The 20,597-nt window shown below is 55.3% G+C and overlaps 2 protein-coding genes across 4 annotated transcripts in view; both read left to right on the forward strand.

Annotated features, from left to right (window-relative positions):
• The first annotated feature begins 4,023 nt into the window (after positions 1-4,023).
• On the forward strand, positions 4,024-16,207 carry TFAP4 (transcription factor AP-4). 2 transcript variants are annotated; one of them, XM_042972065.1, is made up of 7 exons: positions 4,024-4,256; positions 11,886-12,051; positions 12,174-12,272; positions 12,680-12,850; positions 13,450-13,590; positions 14,151-14,303; positions 15,203-16,207. In XM_042972065.1, the coding sequence occupies exons 1-7, from the start codon at positions 4,168-4,170 to the stop codon at positions 15,395-15,397; spliced, it is 1,014 nt and encodes a 337-aa protein (XP_042827999.1). In that variant the 5' UTR covers positions 4,024-4,167; the 3' UTR covers positions 15,398-16,207. The 2 variants fall into 2 exon arrangements, with proteins under 2 accessions (XP_042827999.1, XP_042827998.1); XM_042972064.1 differs by lacking the exon at positions 4,024-4,256 and adding an exon at positions 9,412-9,857.
• A 2,268-nt stretch (positions 16,208-18,475) lies between these two features.
• The window catches only part of SRL (sarcalumenin), a 46,637-nt gene continuing 44,515 nt past the window's right edge, over positions 18,476-20,597 (forward strand). Inside the window, exon 1 of one of the 2 annotated variants that reach the window (XM_042971205.1) lies at positions 18,476-18,595. The gene's annotated coding sequence lies outside the window, so the exon portion shown is untranslated. The remainder of the gene's footprint in view (positions 18,596-20,597) is intronic. The other variant, XM_042971204.1, reaches the window with a different exon arrangement.

Below are 20,597 nucleotides of genomic sequence, written 5' to 3' on the forward strand. Positions count from 1 at the left end.
TATAGCCCATGGGTCAAATCTAGCCCACTGACCATTTTTCTCTTTTATTTTTAAAATTATTTTTTAAATGTTTACTTATTTTGAGAGAGAGAGAGAGAGAGAGAGAGAGAGAGAGAGCACAAGCAGGGGAGAGGCAGAGAGAGAATCCCAAGCAGGCTCTGCACTGTCAGCATGAAGTCTGATGTGAGGCTCGATCTCACAAACTGTGAGATCATGACCTGAGCAGAAACCAAGAGTCAGAAATTTAACCAACTGAGCCACCCAGGTGTCCCCATTTTCTCTTTTATTATGGTAAAAGGTATATAGTATAAAGTTGGCCATTTCCACCGTTTTCTTTTTTATTATTTTTTGTAAAATCTTAATTCCCATTAAGAGCCTCTATTCTCTTTTTTTTTTTTTTTTTAATATTTATTTATTTATTGGGGTGGGGGAGCCCATGGGGGAGGGACAGAGAAAGAGGAGACAGAGAATCCAAAACGGGCTCAGAGCTCACGGCAGAGAACCTGATATGGGGCTCGAATTCAGGAACCATGAGATCATGACTTGAACCAAAGTCAGATGCTCAACCAACTGAGCCACCCAGATGCCTCCCCCTGCCACCATTTTAAAGTGTACAATTCACTGGCAACAATTATGTTCCCAGTGTTGTGCAACTATCAATACTATTTCCAAAATTTTCCATCACCCCAAACAGAAACATACTCCTTGAGCAAGAACTCTCCCATTTCCTCCCCACCCCCAGCCACCTCACAACCCCCCTCAGGAACCTCTGATCCACTTTTTGTCTCTGTGAATTTACCTATCCTAGGTACTTCATGGTAGTGTAATCATACAATATGTGATCTTTTGTATCCTGGCTTAAAAAAAAAACACATTTATTTTTATTTATTTATTTTGAGAGTGAGAGAGAGCAAAAGCAGGAGGGGCAGAGAGAGGGAGGGAGAGAATCCCAAGCAGGCTCTGCACTGTCAGTGCAGAGCCCGATGTGGGGCTCGAACCCTTCAACTGTGAGATCATGACCTGAGCCGAAATCAAGAGTCAGACGCTTAAGTGAATGAGCCATCCAGACACCCGTGGCTTATATTTTTTTAAGTTTATTTATTTATTTTGAGAGAGAGACAGAGACAGAGACAGAGAGCACGAGTAGAGGAGGGGCAGAGAGAGAATCCCAGGTAGGCTTCGCACTGTCAATGCAGAGTCCAACTCGGGGCCCGAATCCAGGAACCATGAGATCATGACCTGAGCCGAGGTTGGACACTTAACCGGCTGAACCACCCAGGCACCCCAATCCTGGCTTATTTTACTTTTCAAGGTTCCTCGATGCTGTAGTACCTATCAGCATTTCATTCCTTTTTAGCAGTAAATAACATGCCATTGTACAGATAGACCCCATTTGCTTATGGTCTCTCATCAGTTGCGGGACCACAGGGGGCATGCACCTTTAGTTACTGTGAATAACGCTGCTGTGAACACTTGTATGTGATTACATGTTTGAGTCCCTGTTTTCATTCTTTTGGGTACATATACATACCTGGGAGTGGAAATGCTGGGGCATATCACAACCTCTGCCAGGGTTTGTATGGCCCCTGAACTAAGAATGGTATGGTCCCCCCCAAGATGTTCACATCCTAAGCGGTGGAAGCTGTGAACGTTACCTTATGTGGCCAAAGGGGCCTTGAAGAAGATACAACTGAGGTAAGGATCTTGAGATGGGGAAATTGTTCTAGACTATCTGGGTGGGTTCAAGGTCATCATAAAGGTCAGAGTCTGAGAAGGAAATGTAATGGAAACGAAGGTTGCAGTGACCTCCTGGGGGGGGGGGGGCTCCACCAGCCAAGAAACGTGGGCAGCTTCTAGAAGCTGGAAAAGATAAGGAAAGGAGTCTCCCCTAGAACTTTCAGAAGGAACGAGCCTTGTACGCCATGATTTTAGCCAAATATAACCCGTTTGGACTACTGACCTCCAGAGAATAAATTTGTTTCGGTTTAAGCCCCAAACTCTGTGTTAATTTGTTACAGTAGCCATGGGAAACCATTACAAATAACTTTTAAATGCCCTTTACAGAAAAAGTTTGCCCACCTGGAGACTTGGGTAGAGGCTCTAAGGAATTTTGCAGAGGGCACAGTGGACCCCGTTTGGGAGTCCTGGGAATGGGGGACAGCCTGGAGTTTGAGGGCTTGTGTCACTTCGGAAAAGAGGGCTAAGTGTTGGGAGGGAGTTAGAGTGGGGTGGTGGGGGCAGGGATGGTATTTCAGGCCTCGGGGAGGAGCAGATGAGCCCCCAGCAGGCAGTTTTGGCACCTTTGGCAGAAATGGCCAGGCCAGTCTGAGTGACAGCTACCAGGCTCCACCAAGGCAGTTCTGTAAGAGAGGGGCAAGGGGTAAACAAACACACTTCTCCCAGCTCTCATTCATTCATTCATTCATCCACTGAGGCAGCACAGACTTTGCTCCGTGTGTAGTTATGTGGCCCTGTATCCTATGTTGCCTCCCAGGAAGTCATCATTTCCTGAGCACATTTCCTGTCCCCACAGGCTTTCCGGGGACTATGATGTTAAGTGGTTTGGGATCTGTACTTAGAGAAACTGCCCAACAGGTTGCTGCAAGGATCAGAAAACATGCAAGCAAAAATCTACAAGGTGCTCGCGAAATCTAATAATAATAATAGTTCCCAAAATAACTAACTTATTATTAGTAGCAATATTTTAATTAGGAGGCGCGATTTGGGCGGAACCTTGAAGGCGGATGGGATTGGGAAAGCCGGTGGGCAGGGGGGAGGACATTCCAAGGCAGGCGTGGTCTTCCTGAGCCCGGGGCCAACCCTCCAGGAGCCAGGGCAGGGGACTTGGGGGGGGGGGGGGGGCGGAAGCTGGCCACCATGGCGTCCCTCCCTCCCCGCCCTGGGCCATCACCCGTAGTAAGAGCGCACCCTGGCGGAGGAGCAGGTCCCGTACTGGTTTAGCCATGAATGAGAGGCGGCAGCCCCTCCATCTGCGTCTGTCCAGCCTCCCCGCGGAGGGGGAAAGGGGGTGGGGTGGGGTGGGTAATAGGGGGATACCCGGCAGCAGCCACCAGACCTCCGGGCCGCGCTGGCAGCCTGCTCCCGTGGCCGCTGCCGTCCTGGCCCGCCTCCACCCTTCTTTCCCCACCGGGGCCCCCGTTTCGTAAGGCAGCCTCAGGATCTGAGGCGCCCGACGCGCCCCCCTTTGCTCTCTCCACCCCGGCTCCGGGATTCCCAGGCTCCAGAGCCCGGGCTAGGCGGCCAACTGGGCAGGCAGGGAGGGAGGGGGCTGGCCGGCCTCCGAAGTCGGCCCCAAGTTACATGTGGGAAGAGGTGGCTGTGACGCAAGTTTCCAGGGGGCCCTGGGCTCTGAGGGAGCGCGCCAGAGCGGCTCCTCTCCGTGCAGCTGCAACCGTGAAAAAGAAAAAGCCCCGAGCAGCACCCCAAGCCGCCTTGCCACGGCGCGCGGGGTCCAGCCGCGCGCCCTCTGCCCCCAGGGCCACCGAGCGCCGAGACCCTGCATCGGCCAGTCCCCGCCGGACCCCTTGCGCACGGGCTAGGCTCCCTCGCGGTGGCTGGCCCCTTTTTCTTCTTTCTTTTTTTTTTTTTTTTTGCAACGCTTGCCAACCTGTCAGCTGATGGACCTCATCACCCATAGTGGCGCATGTAGCTCGGCCGCAGCTCACTCCATTCACGCCGCGCCCCCCCCAGCCGGCCCCCGGCCCCCGGCTACCGGTGCCGGGGGGTAGGCTCGCAGACTTTGGCCGCAACCAGCCCCCGGGGGCCCGCGCCCCTCTCGCCCGGGCCTCGCGCCGCCCGGGGGCGCTGCAAATAGTCCTTTGTTTACATGCAATTCCTTACTCCGCGGAAGGAGGCCGGGGGAGTGCTGAGTTTTCACCAGCTGTTTCCCGCCTTGAAACAGACATCTGATCAGCTGCAAACACACACACACATACACACGCCCGGGGAGGCAGGCCGGAGAGACCTCCCTCCCGCCCCTCCCGCCCGCCTCCCTCCCCTCGCCGCCGCCGCCGCCGCCGCCGCCAGCATCTGGGACCGGCCGTTTCTGCACCTCCGTCCGGCGCTGCCCTTTGATTCGGATTTCCATCTTGCATTCTCCGGCGGACCGCGGGACCCGGCTCGTGCAGAGGAGGGGGGCCGATCGCTATGGAGTATTTCATGGTGCCCACTCAGAAGGTGCCCTCTTTGCAACATTTCAGGAAAACAGAGAAAGAAGTGATAGGAGGGCTCTGTAGGTGTGTACTCCTCCTCCCCCCCACCCCCTTCCCATGATTGCAGCCCCTGGCCAGCCCGCCTGGGCTGGCGCGCGTGTGCGCACGCATGGCCCGCGCTGCCGACCCTGCTCGCCTTTCTTAGTCTCCGGGGCGGCTACAGCCCCGCGAGCTGGGCTTGCGCCGCCGGGAGACCCTCGTCCCCGGGAACGTGGGGGCCCCGAGCGGCCCTGGTCACTTTTGTCCGCTGCAGGCGGGCGAGTCGCGACGTTTGTAAATTGCAAACAGACCCACGTGGTTCTGCAGCAGTCCCGGCCATGCTTGGTGCTGGTGGCTTTTCCCCCCGCGCTTCCTCCTCCCCCCTCCCGTGGCGGCTTCCTTCCTCTCCCTCCTTCTTCGCTGTCTCTGGGTGCCTCCCTCCAAGGGGGCTTGGGGTGTTCGGGCCGCGCGTGGGGCTGCTGCGCGGTCTGCTACAATGCAGCCACGCCGCGGCTCTGGGAGCGGCGTGGGGGGGGGGATCGGGGAGCCGGGTGGTGTGTTTGCTGGGAGCAGGGCTGCGGCGGGGTCGGGGGGCGTGCTCGAGTAGGGGCGCGGGAATGGGTGGGACCCTAGAGGCCGGCGCTGCCGGCCGGGGGCGCCGCGGACTCGGGCACGTTAGCGGCCGCTCGCTCGCTTGCCGCCCGCGCCCGGGCGCTGTTTACTAGCGAGGCCTGGACGTGACTCTGCAGCCCTCTTGGAGTAGGCGGACCTCGGCGCGCCGCCTCGCGGGAGCTGTAGTTCCCCGAGCCCCGCCGGCGCGGCATTGTGGGAGATGTAGGCGCGCCGGGGCCACGCTTTCCTCGCACAAAGCTCGGCTCCCGCGAGCTGGATGGGCCCGGCAGGCCCGGTGGAGGCGCCTTTTGGGGAGGGGGCATCAGAGGCTGCCCTTGGCCTCACAAGGCTGCTGCCTTCCACACGCCGATCTCGGCTGCAAACTTTCCCATCCACACCCCTTCCCCCCCCCCCCCCCCCACCCCCACCCCTAGTCAGAAACCGAAACCGTTCAGTCTCCCAGCAGTGTGGGTGTGTGATTCCAGGTCCTCGGCCCTCCCCAGGAGCCACTTTCCAAGTTTGGTCCGGGTTGTTCCAGGTCCACCCTTTACCAAAGGGTGATGGGTGCGTGTGCCACTCGCATTCCATTCCCTGGACACTGGTTAAAATGCACATGTCCGGAACTCTGGTGGCCAGGAGAAGGGCTTGGGCGTCTGCACTGAGCACTGCCTGCGGGACACGGCAGTACAGCGGCTGGGGCTCTTCTGTGTGCCCAAGTGTGGGATCTGCAGCCCCTGTATGGCCTTGCTGCTCCGGGAGCGAGCGAAATGGCTCCCTAGGGCTGGGGCCACGTGCTTTGCCGCCCTGGGCAGGCTGGGCGGGGATTGAGGGAGGAGGAGCCCAGGGCGGTGTGGCCCAGGCTGGTGGACACCAGGGGCTGCAGAAATGAGGTTGGGGACGGTTGCTGCTCATGTATACACGCACCCCACCCGCCTCAGGGTTTCTACCTTAACAATTCTCAAGTTCAGGGTGGTGGGCAGCCAGAGGGGTGGTCCTTCCAGAAGGTCTACCTGGAGGACCTAGCTGTAATAAGAAAAAAAAAAAATTCTGCTGCTCTTAATATGTTCTAGGGATTCGTTTTGCTGGATTTTTCTCATTGGATTTTCACAATCTTCCTCCTGAGTTTGGCAGCCTTGTGATTGCTGTGTGGCATGAGGACACAAGCTTGAGAAGCAAACAGTTACAGCAAGTGGTGGGGCTGGAACTTGAACCCTGATCCCGGAGACCTGTTCCCACCGGGAAGGGCTGGGCACTGGGGGGGTGGGGTTGAGCTGCTCCAGATGCTGTTTGGGCCTGACCCTGGTACAGGCCTGGTACAGTAGGGACCTCTGGCCACCAGGCCTGGGCCTTAGTTGAATCCTCTCTTGGCCTCCTAGGACTCTGGTTTCACTCTGTCCCTGTCCCAAGCCCCACTTTAGGGGAGTCCAGCAGTCCCCAGGGGCCAAGTGCCATGAGACTGCCTTTCTGTGAGAAGGTTGTAAGCCCATGTGCTGGGTGTGGAGTTGGGGCCTCTGGGTTTGTCCGTTTTCAGAAGGAGCTGTGGGGTGAGGTGGGATCAAGTGTGTGGGTGGGGCGGGACCTTTTGGTTGTGTGGACTGGCTTCTCAAGCTGGTGGACTTTGTTCCGTCCCTCGGCGCCTGAAGGGCCTCCTGTCTCTCGCATCCTTCTCCCAGATCTACTGGAGGGGGCCGTACTGCACAGTGAGTCCCCGTGTCTCCCCCATCCCCGCATCCCCTTCATATCTGCTCCTGCCCAAACTGTGTGGTCTTGGACTTGTGTCGTCTCAATGCTCTCTGCTTCTTTAAAATAGAGCACCTGTAAAGGTTGGTTGTGTGTGTGGAAAGCACCTGGTATGTGTTCAGATGACACTCACACTCTTGGGAGCAGAAGCATTGTGGTCTTAGAGTGTTTACCTACTGCCCTTGGTGGGGGGGGGGTGGGGGGAGAGACCAGTTCCCAGAAGGAGTTAGAGAACAGAGCTAGGGGCTTTGGAGTGTGTGCTGGGTCCTTGATCCGTGTTTTGTTTTGTTTTGTTTTATGTTTATTTTTGAGAGAGAGTGGGTGGTAGGGGCAGAGAGAGAGGGGGACAAAAGATATGATATGGGACTCGAACTCAAACCATGAGATCGTGACCTGAATCAAAGTCGGAAGCTTAACTAACCGAGCCATCCAGGTGCTCCCTTGATCTGGTTTTTATGAGGTACTTACTCCGTGCTAGGAACCAAAACTGGCCCTGTCCTAAGAGCTCAGTCTCCTAGTGCTAAAGAGTTGTATCAGTCCCCTAAGAGCTTGGGTTCTCCTGGAGTCCTGGGTACAAACTTTGGAAAAACAAATCATCCTGTTTTTCTCAGTATCTCTCTTTTTTCTTCCTCCGTCCCTCCCTCTCTCTTTTAATAACCTAAGCTTGCTCGCTTATTTATTTATTTACTTACTTATTTATTTATTTTAGTAATCCCTGCTGGGCTGGAACTCACGACCCCCAAGATTAAGAGTCACATGCTCTACCAACTGAGCTTGTCAGGTGCCTCCCCCTCCTGTGTCTTTAATTTTTTTAAGTTAAATTAATTTAATTAACTAATTAAATTAATCTTTAATTTTTAAAATTAAATTATTTATTTACTTTGAGAGAGAGAGCAGGGGAGGGGCAGAGAGAGAGAGGGAGACAGAGAATCCCAAGGAGGCTCTGCGCAGAACCTGCTGCAGGGCTCGATCCCTTGAACTGAGATCATGACCTGGGCCAAAATCCAGCGGATGCTCAATAGACTGAGCCACTCAGGTGCCCCTTGTCTGTGTCTTTAGATTTCACCCTGATCCTGTGAAGTGAGGCAATGTTTCCCCATTTCCCAGGTGGGGAAACTGAGGCTTTGAAAGATGAAGTAGCTAAGCATGGGGTTCCACAGCTAGTAAGTGGCAGGGGTGGTTTGTACTTGAACACAGTTCAGGGAGCTCCGTCTGAGGAGGGGAGGTGAGGGATGAGGTGTTTCTGATGGGAACAGCCTAGACAGGGTTTGTTCTGGGACCAAGGGTAGGGGTGGCAGGCTGGTCAGAGTGTGGTGTATGGATTCAAGCAGTGGGGCTGGGTGAAGGCCCTGGGTTGCTTCGGTACCTGCTGCAGAGGACAAGTGACTTGGACATCCTTGCTGAGGGTCACCTTCTTTCCTGCCTTCCTTTTGGGGTATGGGAGAAATCCCGCGTGGGCTTTCCCACCTCACACTGTAGCCACTGAGTGGCAGGTGTGTGAGTGACTTTGGGCAGTGTAAAATGAGAGTTCTCAGTGGCTAATCTGAGGCGGGAGGCCAGGCATGGGGGTGTAGGGGGATGGGAGCTACATGCTTTTGGGCTGGGCAGGAAGGACAGGTACAGGTCAGGATCCTGTCTTGAAGAGTATGCTCCCCGGGTGCCCGGTGGCTCATTCGGTGGGTGTCCGATTTTGGCTCAGGTCACGATCTCGCAGTTCACAAGTGCAAGCCCGGTGTCAGGCTCTGTGCTGACAGCCTGGAGCCTGCTTCGTATTCTGTGGCTCCCTCTCTGCTCCTCCCTAGCTCACGTTCTGTCTCTCTCAGAAATAAATAAAAACATTAAAAAAAAAAAAAAAGTGTGCTCCCTTCCCCATAACTTCTGATTGGTATGCTGATGTTATTCCCAGGGGGCTGTTTGAGGGTACTCTGGTACCGTGGTGGCAATCTTGGCACCCAGGGCTGGTACCCAAACTTTTCTTGGCCATTGGCTGCCCAGCTCCAGGAGACTGGCTGTCAGAGGGCAGTCTGGGAGGGCGAGAAGCAAGAGACACTGGGTGTCAGTGGACAAGGCTAACTTCACTGCTCACCTCGGAGTCTGAAGTTGATGTGGAGGGGACAGAGGACCTTACGATTCCTGTAAATCATGTTTATGTGTGCAAAACTTAGAAATGTGAGAAACTTTCAGGCATTTGCAGAAAAGCCCACTTTATCTAGTACAATATCTGCGGGATTAGCCGTCCATTATTGGAATCGCTGGTTGGTCAGCAGTTAGGACCCCTGGTTGGCCAGCACTCCCACCAATCAGAACTCCCGGTTTGCCATGATTCCACCAATCAGAATCCAGGATTAGTCAACATTCCACCAATCAGAAACCCTGGTTAGTCCACGTTCTATTAAAGAAACTGTCAGCTGGTACTTCTGGGGCTATTTAGGTGAGTTACCCGGGAGGGGCTTGGTGGCAACCCAAGCCCTCACAAAAAACTGCAGCTTTGGGGTGAAATCTGTTTTCTGGGACTTAAGGATGCGCTAGGTTAGCCAGCAGCTGGTTCCTGAACCAGGAAGCTGGGCTGATGGACTGGGCAAGAGGGAAAGAATGGATAGAACATTGGGAAGAACCAGGATGAACACGCCTCTGCTCCCTGCCTGGGTCCTTCATTCTCCTTTGGTCTCCCCGGCTCCTGGGCATCCTGGGGAGAAGGAAGGAGCTGAGGGTCTGCTCCCCAGGGCAGAGGTTTTCGTGGGCAGATGAGCTGGCTGGTTGGGGAAGGTGGGGCTGAACTCTGGTTTCTGGGGGGATTGGGAGGGGAGTTGATGGGACATGGCTGGGAGGCCGTGGGGGCTGGAAAGTGCAGCTGCACCCTGCTCTGCCTGATCTTTCATGGGCAGGTCACTTCTGTGCCTGTCCCACTGTTTGTCAGGAGGGTCAGGGGCACACTATCTGCTGAGGCCATACACAGGGCTCTGGTAAGCAGTGGGGCCATTTGTGAGCCATCAGTAGTAAAGGGTGCCATCAGCAGGTGAGGGGAGCCGAGCTTTGGCTTGGCATCCGCAGGTGCCTGTTAAGCCCTGGTCTGGCTGTCTGACCTTGGGCTCTTCCCTTCTTCAGACCTTGGATTCCTCATTGCAACACAGTTACCCAGCTGGGTGTCCATGGGAGTCAGATGGGAATAATGTAAATGTTCTGCATGATGGTTGTGCATACCCCATGCTTTGTCCTTTCTACAGGGTCAACTGTCATCTGTCTGTCTGGGTGTCTGGCTTTGTGGGACGGTGCAGAGCCCACTCTGTCCTGTGGGTAAGAGCAGGGCTCTGGGATCAGGGTTCAAGTCCCAGCCCCACCACTTGCTGGAACTGTTCCCTTCCCAAGTCTATGTCCTCAACCCACACAGGAATCATAAGGCCACTGGACTCAGGAAGATTGTGACAACTCAATGAGAAAATTCCAGCAAATTGAGTCAGCATAGAACTCAAGACTTTTTTTTTTTTTTTTTTTTTTTTTAAGTAAGCTGTATGTCTAACATGGGGCTCAAACTCACAACCCCAAGAGTCACATGTTCTACTGAGCCAGCCAGGCTCCCCATTCCACCTCTGTAATCCACCCACTACAGAGGGTCTCGAGGGCACTTCCAGACCAGGGGAGCCTGGACTAGGTTCTAATGCCCCCAAGGGACAGGCAAGCCACTGCATACCAGGTCTCCGACCTGTATCCTCTCCATTGCTGCCTCCAGCCACCCCGTCCACCTCCACTGTAGGGGCAGGGAACCTGGGAGAAGTGAGGTGCCCCTGGCCCAGAAGTCGGGACCCAGATGACTGGCAGTCTTACTCTAAAACTCTGTCCCATCTCACTCTGCGTCCTAAGTCTCATCTGTAAAGAAAGGGTCATGGACCCCTTTCCCAGCATCGATATTCCATAGGCCCTGTGAGGAAGCTGCACCCTGAAGGAGGGGGCCCAGGGAGGCCTTGAGGGTGCTGGTGGAGGAGAGGGCTTGTCTGTGGGCCCCCAGCTGCAACTGATGTGGAGCCTGCTCTTAGCCCACCCTCCATGGACTACCCTCTCTGTCAGGAGAGGAGGCCAAGGCCCAGGATGGGGCAAAGACAAGTCCAGGGTCCTGCAGGCCTGCAGTGGGACAGCTGAGGTGGGCCAGGGGCGGGCAGGAAAAGCCTTGCCTCCCTCCAGCTGTTGCAGACTCGTTCTCCTGGCTTTCTGAGTAAATTTCTTTCTGTCTGGGGATGGGCATGGGGGCTTGGGCACCTCTTGGAGCTCAGGGTTCCCATCAATGGAACAAGGCTGCCTGCCGTTCTTTCCCCATTCCTCCAGAACCAGGGGGGTGAGCTCTCTTGGCCCAGGCCTGGACCAGGTCACCCCAGGAGGGCCCCTCAGGAAGAAGCCAGGGCTGTGGCTTTGGGTGGGGCCGGTGGCCTCTTCTGGGAGCCCAGCATCTGGAAGCCATCAGGCCAGGGGCGGGGGGAGTTTCAGAAGAGGGCCGGGAAAGGGGGAATGCCTCCTCCAGGCCACACACAGGCCCACCCCTCGGGAGCAGTGGCGTTGGGCCCACAGGCCCCGCTGCCGTCTTTGCCTCCTGCCAATGCCTCAGGGCCCATAGCCTCTCCCCCTTCCGCTGGCTGCCTTCTCTCTCACCCCACTGGCTGCTGCTCCTGTGAGATGCAATCACATAATATGCAATAACATTGCCCACTGCGTGCTGGGAGCCTTGCTCCTCTGGCACAGGGCCTGCCTCTTGGGGTGGGTGGGTTTGGGGGATAAGTGTCTCCAGGGGTGGTGGGCCTGGCGTCCCCTTCTTGGAGTGAGCGGTTCCTGTCTCAGTTTTGAAGTCTTAGCGTGGGGTGTCTGGGGCCGGGCTGGGGACTGGCAGATGAGTGTGTGGCTGGAAATATGACTGTGGGGATGGGGAACCATCTTCCTCAGTCCTCAAGCCTGCAGTGCTGAAGGAGGGGGTCCAGGTGCACAGTAAGACACTCAGAGGTGTCCCAGGGACAGGCGTGTCCAACTGCTCTTGGGACCACCTGCATCAGAATCACAGAGATTCTTGTTACCCATTCAGGCTTCTGGGCCGCACCCGCAGCTGCCACACACGGGGCCGGGACCTGGGGCTGAGTGTGTTCCAGGGCATACAACTCCATCATCCTCCTGATCTGCTGGGGGCATAGGCATCTGACAGATCTGGCATCTTCTGCAGTGGAGGGATGAAAGTTACACTGGACTTACACTGGGCCCTCTGGAGATGAATTGTGAAGACAGGGTCCCACGGGGGCAGGGCACGGAGGGCACCCGGCCTGAGCGTGTCTGTGTCCTTCCCTGCAGCCTTGCCAACATTCCACTGACCCCTGAGACGCAGCGGGACCAGGAGCGGCGGATTCGGCGGGAGATCGCCAACAGCAACGAGCGGAGGCGCATGCAGAGCATCAACGCGGGCTTCCAGTCCCTCAAGACCCTCATCCCCCACACAGATGGAGAGAAGCTCAGCAAGGTGGGCTGGGGCCCGGAAGGCTTCCTGGAGGAAGTGGTTGGCTCAAGCGGGGAGAAGAAAGCGAGCTCTGGCAGACGTTGCCTTGCCTGCCGGGGTCCCTGACTTGTCCCTCCCACCCTCAGGCAGCCATTCTCCAGCAGACGGCGGAGTACATCTTCTCCCTGGAGCAAGAGAAGACCAGGCTCCTGCAACAGAACACACAGCTCAAGCGCTTTATCCAGGTAGCGCCCCGCGGAGGCCGCCTGCTACCTCAGTGCCCTGCCCCCCTCCTGACTCCGTTTCCCTGGTGTGGGCGTGTCCGGCGGCTTGGGACTCCCATGTGGTTGCGGGTCGAATCTTCCCCACCCACCTGCCTACTTGAGGCATTTGCCTTCCTGCCTGGGCCTCAGTTTACCCATCGGTCAAGTGCAGTGGGCTGGGCTCTGGAAGGAACCAGGTGATTTCTGGAATCACCCTTCTGGCCTTTGTTGGATTTGCAGAATCGGGTTCCCTGGGGCCGGCGCAAGTGCCCCTGGGCTTGACAGCCTTGGGGGGCTGTGAAGGAGCCCCCTGACTCCCCTGTTGGTGGTGGTGGTGTCAGTAGTATGGGGGTGTCACGGCGCGCTCACTGGCCCCTTGGGGTCTCCAGGAGCTGAGCGGCTCATCCCCCAAGCGGCGGCGGGCAGAGGACAAGGATGAGGGCATCGGCTCGCCGGACATCTGGGAAGACGAGAAGGCAGAGGATCTGCGTCGGGAGATGATCGAGCTTCGGCAGCAGCTGGACAAGGAGCGCTCGGTGCGAATGATGCTGGAGGAGCAGGTGAGGCTCTTGGGTGGACCCCGCTTCGCATGGGGGGCTCAGTGGGAAGCAAAGCAGACAGGTCCCTGCCCTCGGGGGGTCACTGTCTGCGTGGGGTTGAGGGTCATGCGTCAGAGGCCCTCACGGGGCTGGAATAAAACACGGCTGCAGTAAAGGCCGCGTGCCAACGGTGGGCACCAGGGAGGGGGATTGGGCCGGTTCCAGAGGGGCTGCCTACGGCTTCTCCGTGCAAGTGACCGGAGCCAAGGTGGGGAGGTCGAGTCTCACAGTTAACCACGCAGAGAGAGGAGAAGGGTGCACCACGCAGCACAGCAGGGGCCGGGGCCTCGAGGTGGGAGGGATCAGGGCACGAGGGAGGCCATGGCTGGAGAGGAGATGAGTCACGGCGGGTCTGGCAGGCCGTGCTAAGGACTTTGGTCTCTACCCCGAGGGTGGACCGGCTCCATGTGAAGGTGTGCAGCGGGAGCGAACGGCCTCTTGGCGAAGGGCAGAGCTTGGGGGGGCTGACCGCAGCAGTCCCGCGGGCCCTGCACAGAGGCCGGGGGGCTCCGGGAGTGTGGTCTGGAGCCCGTCCCCCCAGCCTGTTGCTCTGCCCCCAGGTGCGCTCGCTGGAGGCCCACATGTACCCAGAAAAGCTCAAGGTGATTGCACAGCAGGTGCAGCTGCAGCAGCAGCAGGAGCAGGTGCGGCTGCTGCACCAGGAGAAACTGGAGCGGGAACAGCAGCACCTGCGGACCCAGGTGAGCAGGCGGCATCTGCGAGGGGCTCTGCGCCGCGAGCGACATCAGTGCCTCTGGGGCCCCGCGTCCCTGGGTGCCCAGTGTCCTGCACACATTATTGCATTGAGTCCTCCTAGCAGCCCTTTGAGGCCTGAGCTTTTATTCTCCCCGCTTTACTGATGGCAAAACTGAGGCACAGAAAGGTTAAATTCCATGCCCACTCAAGACCCTCAACGACGTGGCTCTCTGAAGGCAGAGTCCACGCGCCTGCCCACCACCGTCCTTGTTAGATGTTGACGTGCTTGCTTGGCGCTGGAGAGGGAAGGGGCCACGGGATCTCAGATGACCGGAAGCCCCTCTCTGCACTGCCTTTTCCTCATTTCTTAAAATAAGAGGGGTGGGCCGCACACTGGCTGGCCCCTTGGGAGTGAAGGAGTTCAGAGGCGGTGGCGGTTGGCAGAGGCTGTGTCTAGGCAGCGGGCAGAGCGTTTGGGGGCCTTCCCGTACTCTCCGTGAGGGTCCTCAGGGAAAGGGCAGCTCCTGGAACCTTTGGAAAAAGACTGAGGGCCTCTGTCTTGCAGCTGCTGCCCCCCCCGGCCCCCACCCACCACCCCACAGTGATCGTGCCGGCGCCACCCCCTCCCTCCCACCACATCAACGTCGTCACCATGGGCCCCTCCTCGGTCATCAACTCTGTTTCCACGTCCCGGCAAAATCTGGACACCATCGTGCAGGTACCTGGGCTTAGGGAGGAGGCGACGTGTCGGGGGAGCGGGGGTGGGGGCGCAAGATGTGTGAGAGCCACAGGCTGTAGGGGATCGAGACGGGGCTTGAATACAGCAGGAAGAAGGGCTGGCAGCTGAATGTCTCCATTCCCTAGTTTCCCTTTCTGTGTCTGCCGTGGGAGGTGGCTCTGGAGAAGGTTTGGGGCAGAGAGGGGGACAGCATGGCCTGGAAGACCCTGTCTCTTCCTCCTTGGGGTTTGCTGAAAGGGTTCTTTGCTCCCGAGCCCCCTAGCGTCAAGTTCCTGCATCTAGGTCTTGGTTGGCGCCAGAGTCTCCTCTCAGCTCCATCTGCCAGGACCTGGGATAGGATGCAGGTGGCAGTGGCTGGGTGGGGGACACTTAAGCCTCCTGCACAGATGATTGGCACTGTGGGTCAGGCCTGAAGTCTCTGCTGTGCCCCACTCAGGGTGGCATCCCTTGGGAGAACCCAACAGCATCCCAAAGAAAAAAACAATGAAACAAACAAAAAAGCCCAAATGAAAAAAAAGCCCATCAACCCCTGCAACTTTACTTGCACATAAATGCAGCAAATTGAAGAATAAAGTTAATAACAGAGACCTCCCATAAGTGAACAGGCAGACTTTGAAATGTATAAATGAGAGATGCATGTGACTTCCAGGTGGCCCTGAACTGTGATCTCCAAGGCGTTTTGCAGCTCAGCAGAGGAGTTCCAAATGTTTGTTTCCCCCGTATTCTGGCAGGCTGGCCACTGTCTTGCCAGGCTTATTTCTGGATATTTCTGTGTGTGTGTGTATGTATGTGTGTGGGGGGGGGAGGGGGGGCATAGTGGCTGTCCCAGTGTCCCCGGCCGCCCTCATCGCAGCCTGCCACCTCCCCCCACCCACCAGGCGATCCAGCACATCGAAGGCACCCAGGAAAGGCAGGAGCAGGAGGAGGAACAACGACGAGCCGTCATCGTGAAGCCAGGCCGCAGCTGCCCGGAGGCCCACGCCTCCGACACTGCCTCCGATTCGGAGGCCTCGGACAGCGACGCCATGGACCAGAGCCGGGAGGAGCCAGCAGGGAATGGGGGGCTTCCCTGACCACCCCCCAGCCCTCCTCTCCCCTCTTGGAGCTGGAGGGGGCCGGGGGGCAGCTACAGGGAGCAAACGCAGGTGAACGAGTGAGGAATTTTTACAAAATTACAACGTCATTTGGGTCTCTTTTATGACCTCTTTTTCAATACTGTAAATCGACCTTTGAGTGAAGCCACCCGACCTGAGGTCCCCGGGGGCTGGGGTGGCAGGGGCATGTTGGGAGCACCGGGACACCTGGGGCTGGGCCTCGCCCCGGAGGCTGGGGGAAGCTGACACAGGTGCCTGGCCTCTCTCCGCCAAAAAGCATTTTTTCATTTAAACATGTTTTTAAGAACAGGGAAAAATCAAACAAAACCCCAAGGTATGCTGCCCTCCCCAGAGCCAGCCCTAGACCGGCAGTTTCTGACTCCTTCCCTCCTCTTTTTGTTTTTTTCCTTTCTCCTTTAAGCACTTACATGGGTTGGGGGTCTGGCTGGGTCGGAGCTCTCTGGGGACCCCGGGGGTCTACGTTGCTTCTCGGTTGGGGTTTGCTGCTGCCCTTCTCCCCTCCCCTCCCGGCCTCGGCTCAGCTCGAGGATTTCCCCACCACCACCCAGCCCCACCCCTCCCTCCAGGTTTCCCATCTTCCACCCCAAAAATGTCTTTGTCTCTCTCTTTTTGTTGTTTGTCGTTGGTTCCTTTTGGTTTTGGTTTTTTATCTTTTTGTTTTGTTTTTGTTTTGTTTTTTTTTTTGTTTTTTTTTTATTTTTATTTTTTTTTTAAACAATTTTGAGGTCTTTGTGTTCAAGGAGAAGCTATTATATTTTGTTAAGAAAGTGGGGGGAAAAACCAAGAGGCCACCGTGCCTTTATAAAGAAACAAAATAAAGTTTGTACTTTGTTTTTTAGATTCTGTGTCTGTGGGGTGTGTGCTGTCCTGAGGAGCCAGGAAAGGCTTCCCCGACTAGAGTATGGGGTGCTTTGGGGGCCCACAAGAGGGGCCTGGATGTGGCTGAGCAGTGACTTTCCCCAGCTGGAGTGTGGTGTTGTAATGAGATATCAGGGCCCCCAGACTCCCTGGAATGATTCCTGGGATTGTCCAAAGATGGGAGATGGTGTTGGGAGTGGGAGGGGTGGCTCCTGGCTCCTTGGTGGGGGGCAAGGAGAGAAGGAACCACCAAGCCACAGCTTCCTATCTCTTAGAGAAAGGACACAGGATGTTCAGGGGTCCTGGTAGTCCCTGGGCTTTGCCACTTCCTCATCTTGCGTAACCTCCCTGAACCTCAGTCTCCCCACCTATAGAAAGGAAGTCAGTTCCTCCTTGGGCGAGCTAGTTGATCTTTGGGCATCAGGTTCTTCATCTGAAGTTGGAAATTACTGGCACAGGGGCATTTCGTCTTATTGGATAGGGAGGTAGACTTTTAACTCTTTTTTTTTTTTTTTTTTTAATCTTGTGAGAGAGAGATCAAGAGCAGGGAAAGGACAGAAAGAGGGGGAGAGAGAGAGAGAATCCCAAGCAGGCTTTGCACCATCTTTGCAGAGCTTGACCTCACAAACCATGACTTGAGCCGAAGGTAAGAGTTGGACACTTAACCTGCTGAGCCGCCTAGGCGCCCTGGACCTGTAACTCTCTTAATCCTCTGTGGCCAGAGCCAGCTTTACAAAGTGTCCCCCTTGGCTTGCTTTTCCTCATGCGCATATTGTGACAGGTATGTGGGCACTGAGGCCAGAGCAGAATAGCCAGTTCACATCTCGTCCCCACAGTGAATGCTTCTAGACATTGAATAGAAGGTAGGCAGGAGGCTGAATTTTTTTTTTCTTTATAAATTGTAATTTTTTGTTGTTGAAATTCACATAACTTAAAATTAAGTATTTTAAAGTGAACAATTCAGAGGCATTTAGTATATTCACATTGTTGTACAACCGCCACCTCTGTTCACTTCCAAAACATTTCTGTCACTCCGAAATGAACTCCTTATCCCCTAATGGGTCTCTCCCCATTCCTCCCTCCTCCCAGCCCTTGGCAAACACCAATCATCTGTTTTCTGTTTTTAGTGTTAAAAAAATTTTTTTTTTAACATTTATTTTTGAGAGAGACAGAGCATGAGCAGGAGGGGAAGGGCAGAGAGAGAGAGGGAGACTCGGAATCCGAAGCAGGCTCCAGGCTCTGAGCTGTCAGCACAGAGCCTAGGGGCTCCAACCCACAAAGTGTGAGATGATGACCTGAGCCAAGTCAGATGCTTAACCAACCGATCCACCCAGGCGCCCCTCTGTTTCAAGTGTCTTAAAAAATGAAGGTGTAATTTCCATTTGGTGAAATTCACTTTTTAGTTTTTGGTTGTGTGAGTTTTGATAAATACATACAGTTGTGGAACCATCACCCCAATCAAGGTATTAGTTTCCTCCTCACCGTTCCCCATTGTCCCTTTGTGTAGTCCAGACCCCAGCAACCACATTGATCTGTTCCTATGGTTTTGCCTTTTCTAAAATGTCATATGATTGGGATCATACAATGTTTAGCCTTTTGAATCCAGCTTCCTTCAGTTAGCATTCTAACTGTAATTTTCTTTTTGGGGGTCTATCTAGTTTAATTCACAAAGTTACATTAAAATGCTTGTCTGAAGGGAGGGGCTTAGCTAGGATCTGGGTGGGGACGGCCCTTTTCCAAGGCCAGTCGAGCTACCCTTTTCTCTGCCAGGTGCAAAGCGCGCTGGACGGGTTCAGTTCCTGCTCCTAAGAGGATCAATAGAGGGCGCCGTGGGCCCAGAACGCGAGGCCCAGCGAGGGCGGAGGCTCCGCCTCTTTCCGGTACCCGCGGGTCTGCTCAACTCCTATAGGCCAGAGGAGGAACTTGGGGGCGGGGCCGGAAAGTCCCCTCGTCTGACCCGCAGTGGCGCGCCCCTAGACTCCAGGCGAGCTCCCCAGCAGGCGGCGGAAGTCAGGGGCGCGGACGCGGCCCCGCCCCTTCCCGGACTAGTCCCCCGCCCCCACCCCGGCGCGCATGCTCTTTGGCGCTTCAGTCGGCCTTGCGCGGGCTCCGGCCTGCCTGTTCCTCTGGTCCCGCCTCTGATCCCGCCCCCGCGCGCTCTCACGCACGCCTCGTACGCAAACGCAGCAAACGTGCGGCTTCCGCGTGTTCCCCGCTCGGAGGCGCTCGCCCGCTTAATCCTGCGCCCGCCTGAGCCGAGGACGCGCCCTGCGGAAGAGGCCGCAGTGAAAAGAACAGGTGACGTTTATTTTAAGCCACAGTATCCCCAACATTGTGATTTCAGGTGATGAATGTAAGAAGCTACGCACAAAATACCTCATTCTTTTCTTCCTGCCATGTTTGGAAACCTTGTATGCATCGTGCCCAGACCCCATCTACGTAGGGATGGCCACGGGCCCAAGGCTAGCAGCCACGCGTGGGGCAGCTACAGGGTCCAGGGCCAGCAGCCACGCGTAGGGAAACGACAGGGTCAAGGGTCAGCAGTCACGCGTGGGGCAGCGACAGGGTCCAGGGTCAGCAACTACATGTAGGGTGGCTCCGGTCCAGAGTAAGCAGCCACGTGTGGTTTAGAAACAGGGTCCAGGGTCAGCAGCCACGTGCTGTGTGGCTCCGGTCCAGGTGGCCACCCACCTGCGGGCCAGGCCTGGTGGTCTGCAAGGGCATGGTGTCCTGCAGGCTTTGTGCATACTGGCCTGGGAGGAGGGATAAGCGAATACGTGGCAATGGTTTGGTGTAGGACTTCCAAGTCCTGCTAAGAAGCTTGGATTTTATTTCTTGTGAGGGGTTGGGCATCTAGGAAGGACATGATCAAGGCCATGTTCAACAGAACTCTTTTTTTTTTTTTTAAGTTTATTTATTTATTTATTTTTGAGAAGAGCACAAGCAGGAGAGGGGTAGAGTGAGAGGGAATAAAACAGAATCTGAAGTAGGTCCCAGGCTCTGAGCTGTCAGTAGACAGCCCTGATGCAGGGCTCGAACCCACAAACGGTGAGATCATACCTGAGCCGAAGTGGGTTGCTTAACCGACTGAGCCACCCAGGGGCCCCAACAGAACCTCTTTACTGAAATATTGCATGACACATACTCAGAAGTGTAGCTTATGTGTTTAGCTCTGTGAATTTTCACAAACTCAATATATATCCATGTACCCAGCACCCCACCCAAGCTCTCAAGTGGTTTATTTTTTCTAAACTTTCGAAACAATTGTGGAAATAATTAGAGGTACAGGGAGGTGGTACTGTGTACCCTTCCCTGGACCTCCACCAGTGGTACCATCTTGGATTCCTTAAGTACAACACCAAAACCAGGTAATTGTGATTGGTGCAGTGCCCTAGGCTTAACTCGGATTTTACCGGTTTTACGTGCTTTCGTTTATGTACGTGTGTATGTAGTTACGCATCATTTTGCACCAGCCATGTATGAGTTGCTCTGCATCCTTACCAGCAATCGATATTGTCAGAACATTAAGACATATGGGGCATCTGGGTGGCTCAGTTGGTTAAGCATCCGACTCTTGATTTAGACTCAGGTCATGATCTCATGGTTCACGAGTTCAGTCCCTAGGTTGGGCTCTGTGCTGACAGCTTGGCGCTGTCTTGGGATTCTCTCTCTCCCTCTTGCTCTGCCTCCCCTGTATGCAAGCCTGTGCACTGGTTCTCAAAATAAACAAACCTAAAAAACATAATGACACATATTCAGCCATTCTGGTAGGTGTAGAATGAAACCTCCACTGTTGTAATTTCTATCACTATGGACTAGTTTTGCCTATTTAATTTATTTATTAAAAAAGTTTTTTTAATGTTTATTTTTGAGAGAGAGAGAGAGAGAGAGAGAGAGACAGAGCATGAATGAGGGAGGGGCAGAGAGAGAGGGAGACACAGAATCCGAAGCAGGCTCCAGGCTCTGAGCTGTCAGCACAGAGCCCGATGCGGGGCTCGAACCCACAAGACTGCGAGATCACGACATGAGCCGAGGTTGGATGCTCTCAGCCACCCAGGTGCCCCTAATTTTTTTTCATGTTTATTTATTTATTTTGCGAGGGAGAACGGGGGAGGGGCAGAGAGCACGGGGGAGAGAGGATCCCAAGCAGGCTCTGTGCTGAAAGCCCAACACAGGGCTCCATCTCATCCAGGAGATCATGACCTGAGCCTTAATCAAGAGTCGGATGCTTAACCGACTGAGGCACCCAGGTGCCCCTAGTTTTGCCTATTTTAGATCTTCATGAAAATCATATAGTACT

This window comes from Panthera tigris, chromosome E3 (assembly GCF_018350195.1).
Source record: "Panthera tigris isolate Pti1 chromosome E3, P.tigris_Pti1_mat1.1, whole genome shotgun sequence".
Lineage (NCBI taxonomy): Eukaryota > Metazoa > Chordata > Mammalia > Carnivora > Felidae > Panthera > Panthera tigris.

Excerpts from the sequence above, each read along its gene's own strand:
- TFAP4 (XM_042972064.1), top strand. The coding sequence starts at position 9,739 with ATGTTCTGCATGATGGTTGTGCATACCCCATGCTTTGTCCTTTCTACA. Across the intron at positions 9,858-11,885 it reads GAGCCCACTCTGTCCTGTGG|CCTTGCCAACATTCCACTGA; the intron begins GTAAGAGCAGGG and ends CCTTCCCTGCAG. Across the intron at positions 14,304-15,202 it reads ATCTGGACACCATCGTGCAG|GCGATCCAGCACATCGAAGG; the intron begins GTACCTGGGCTT and ends CCCACCCACCAG.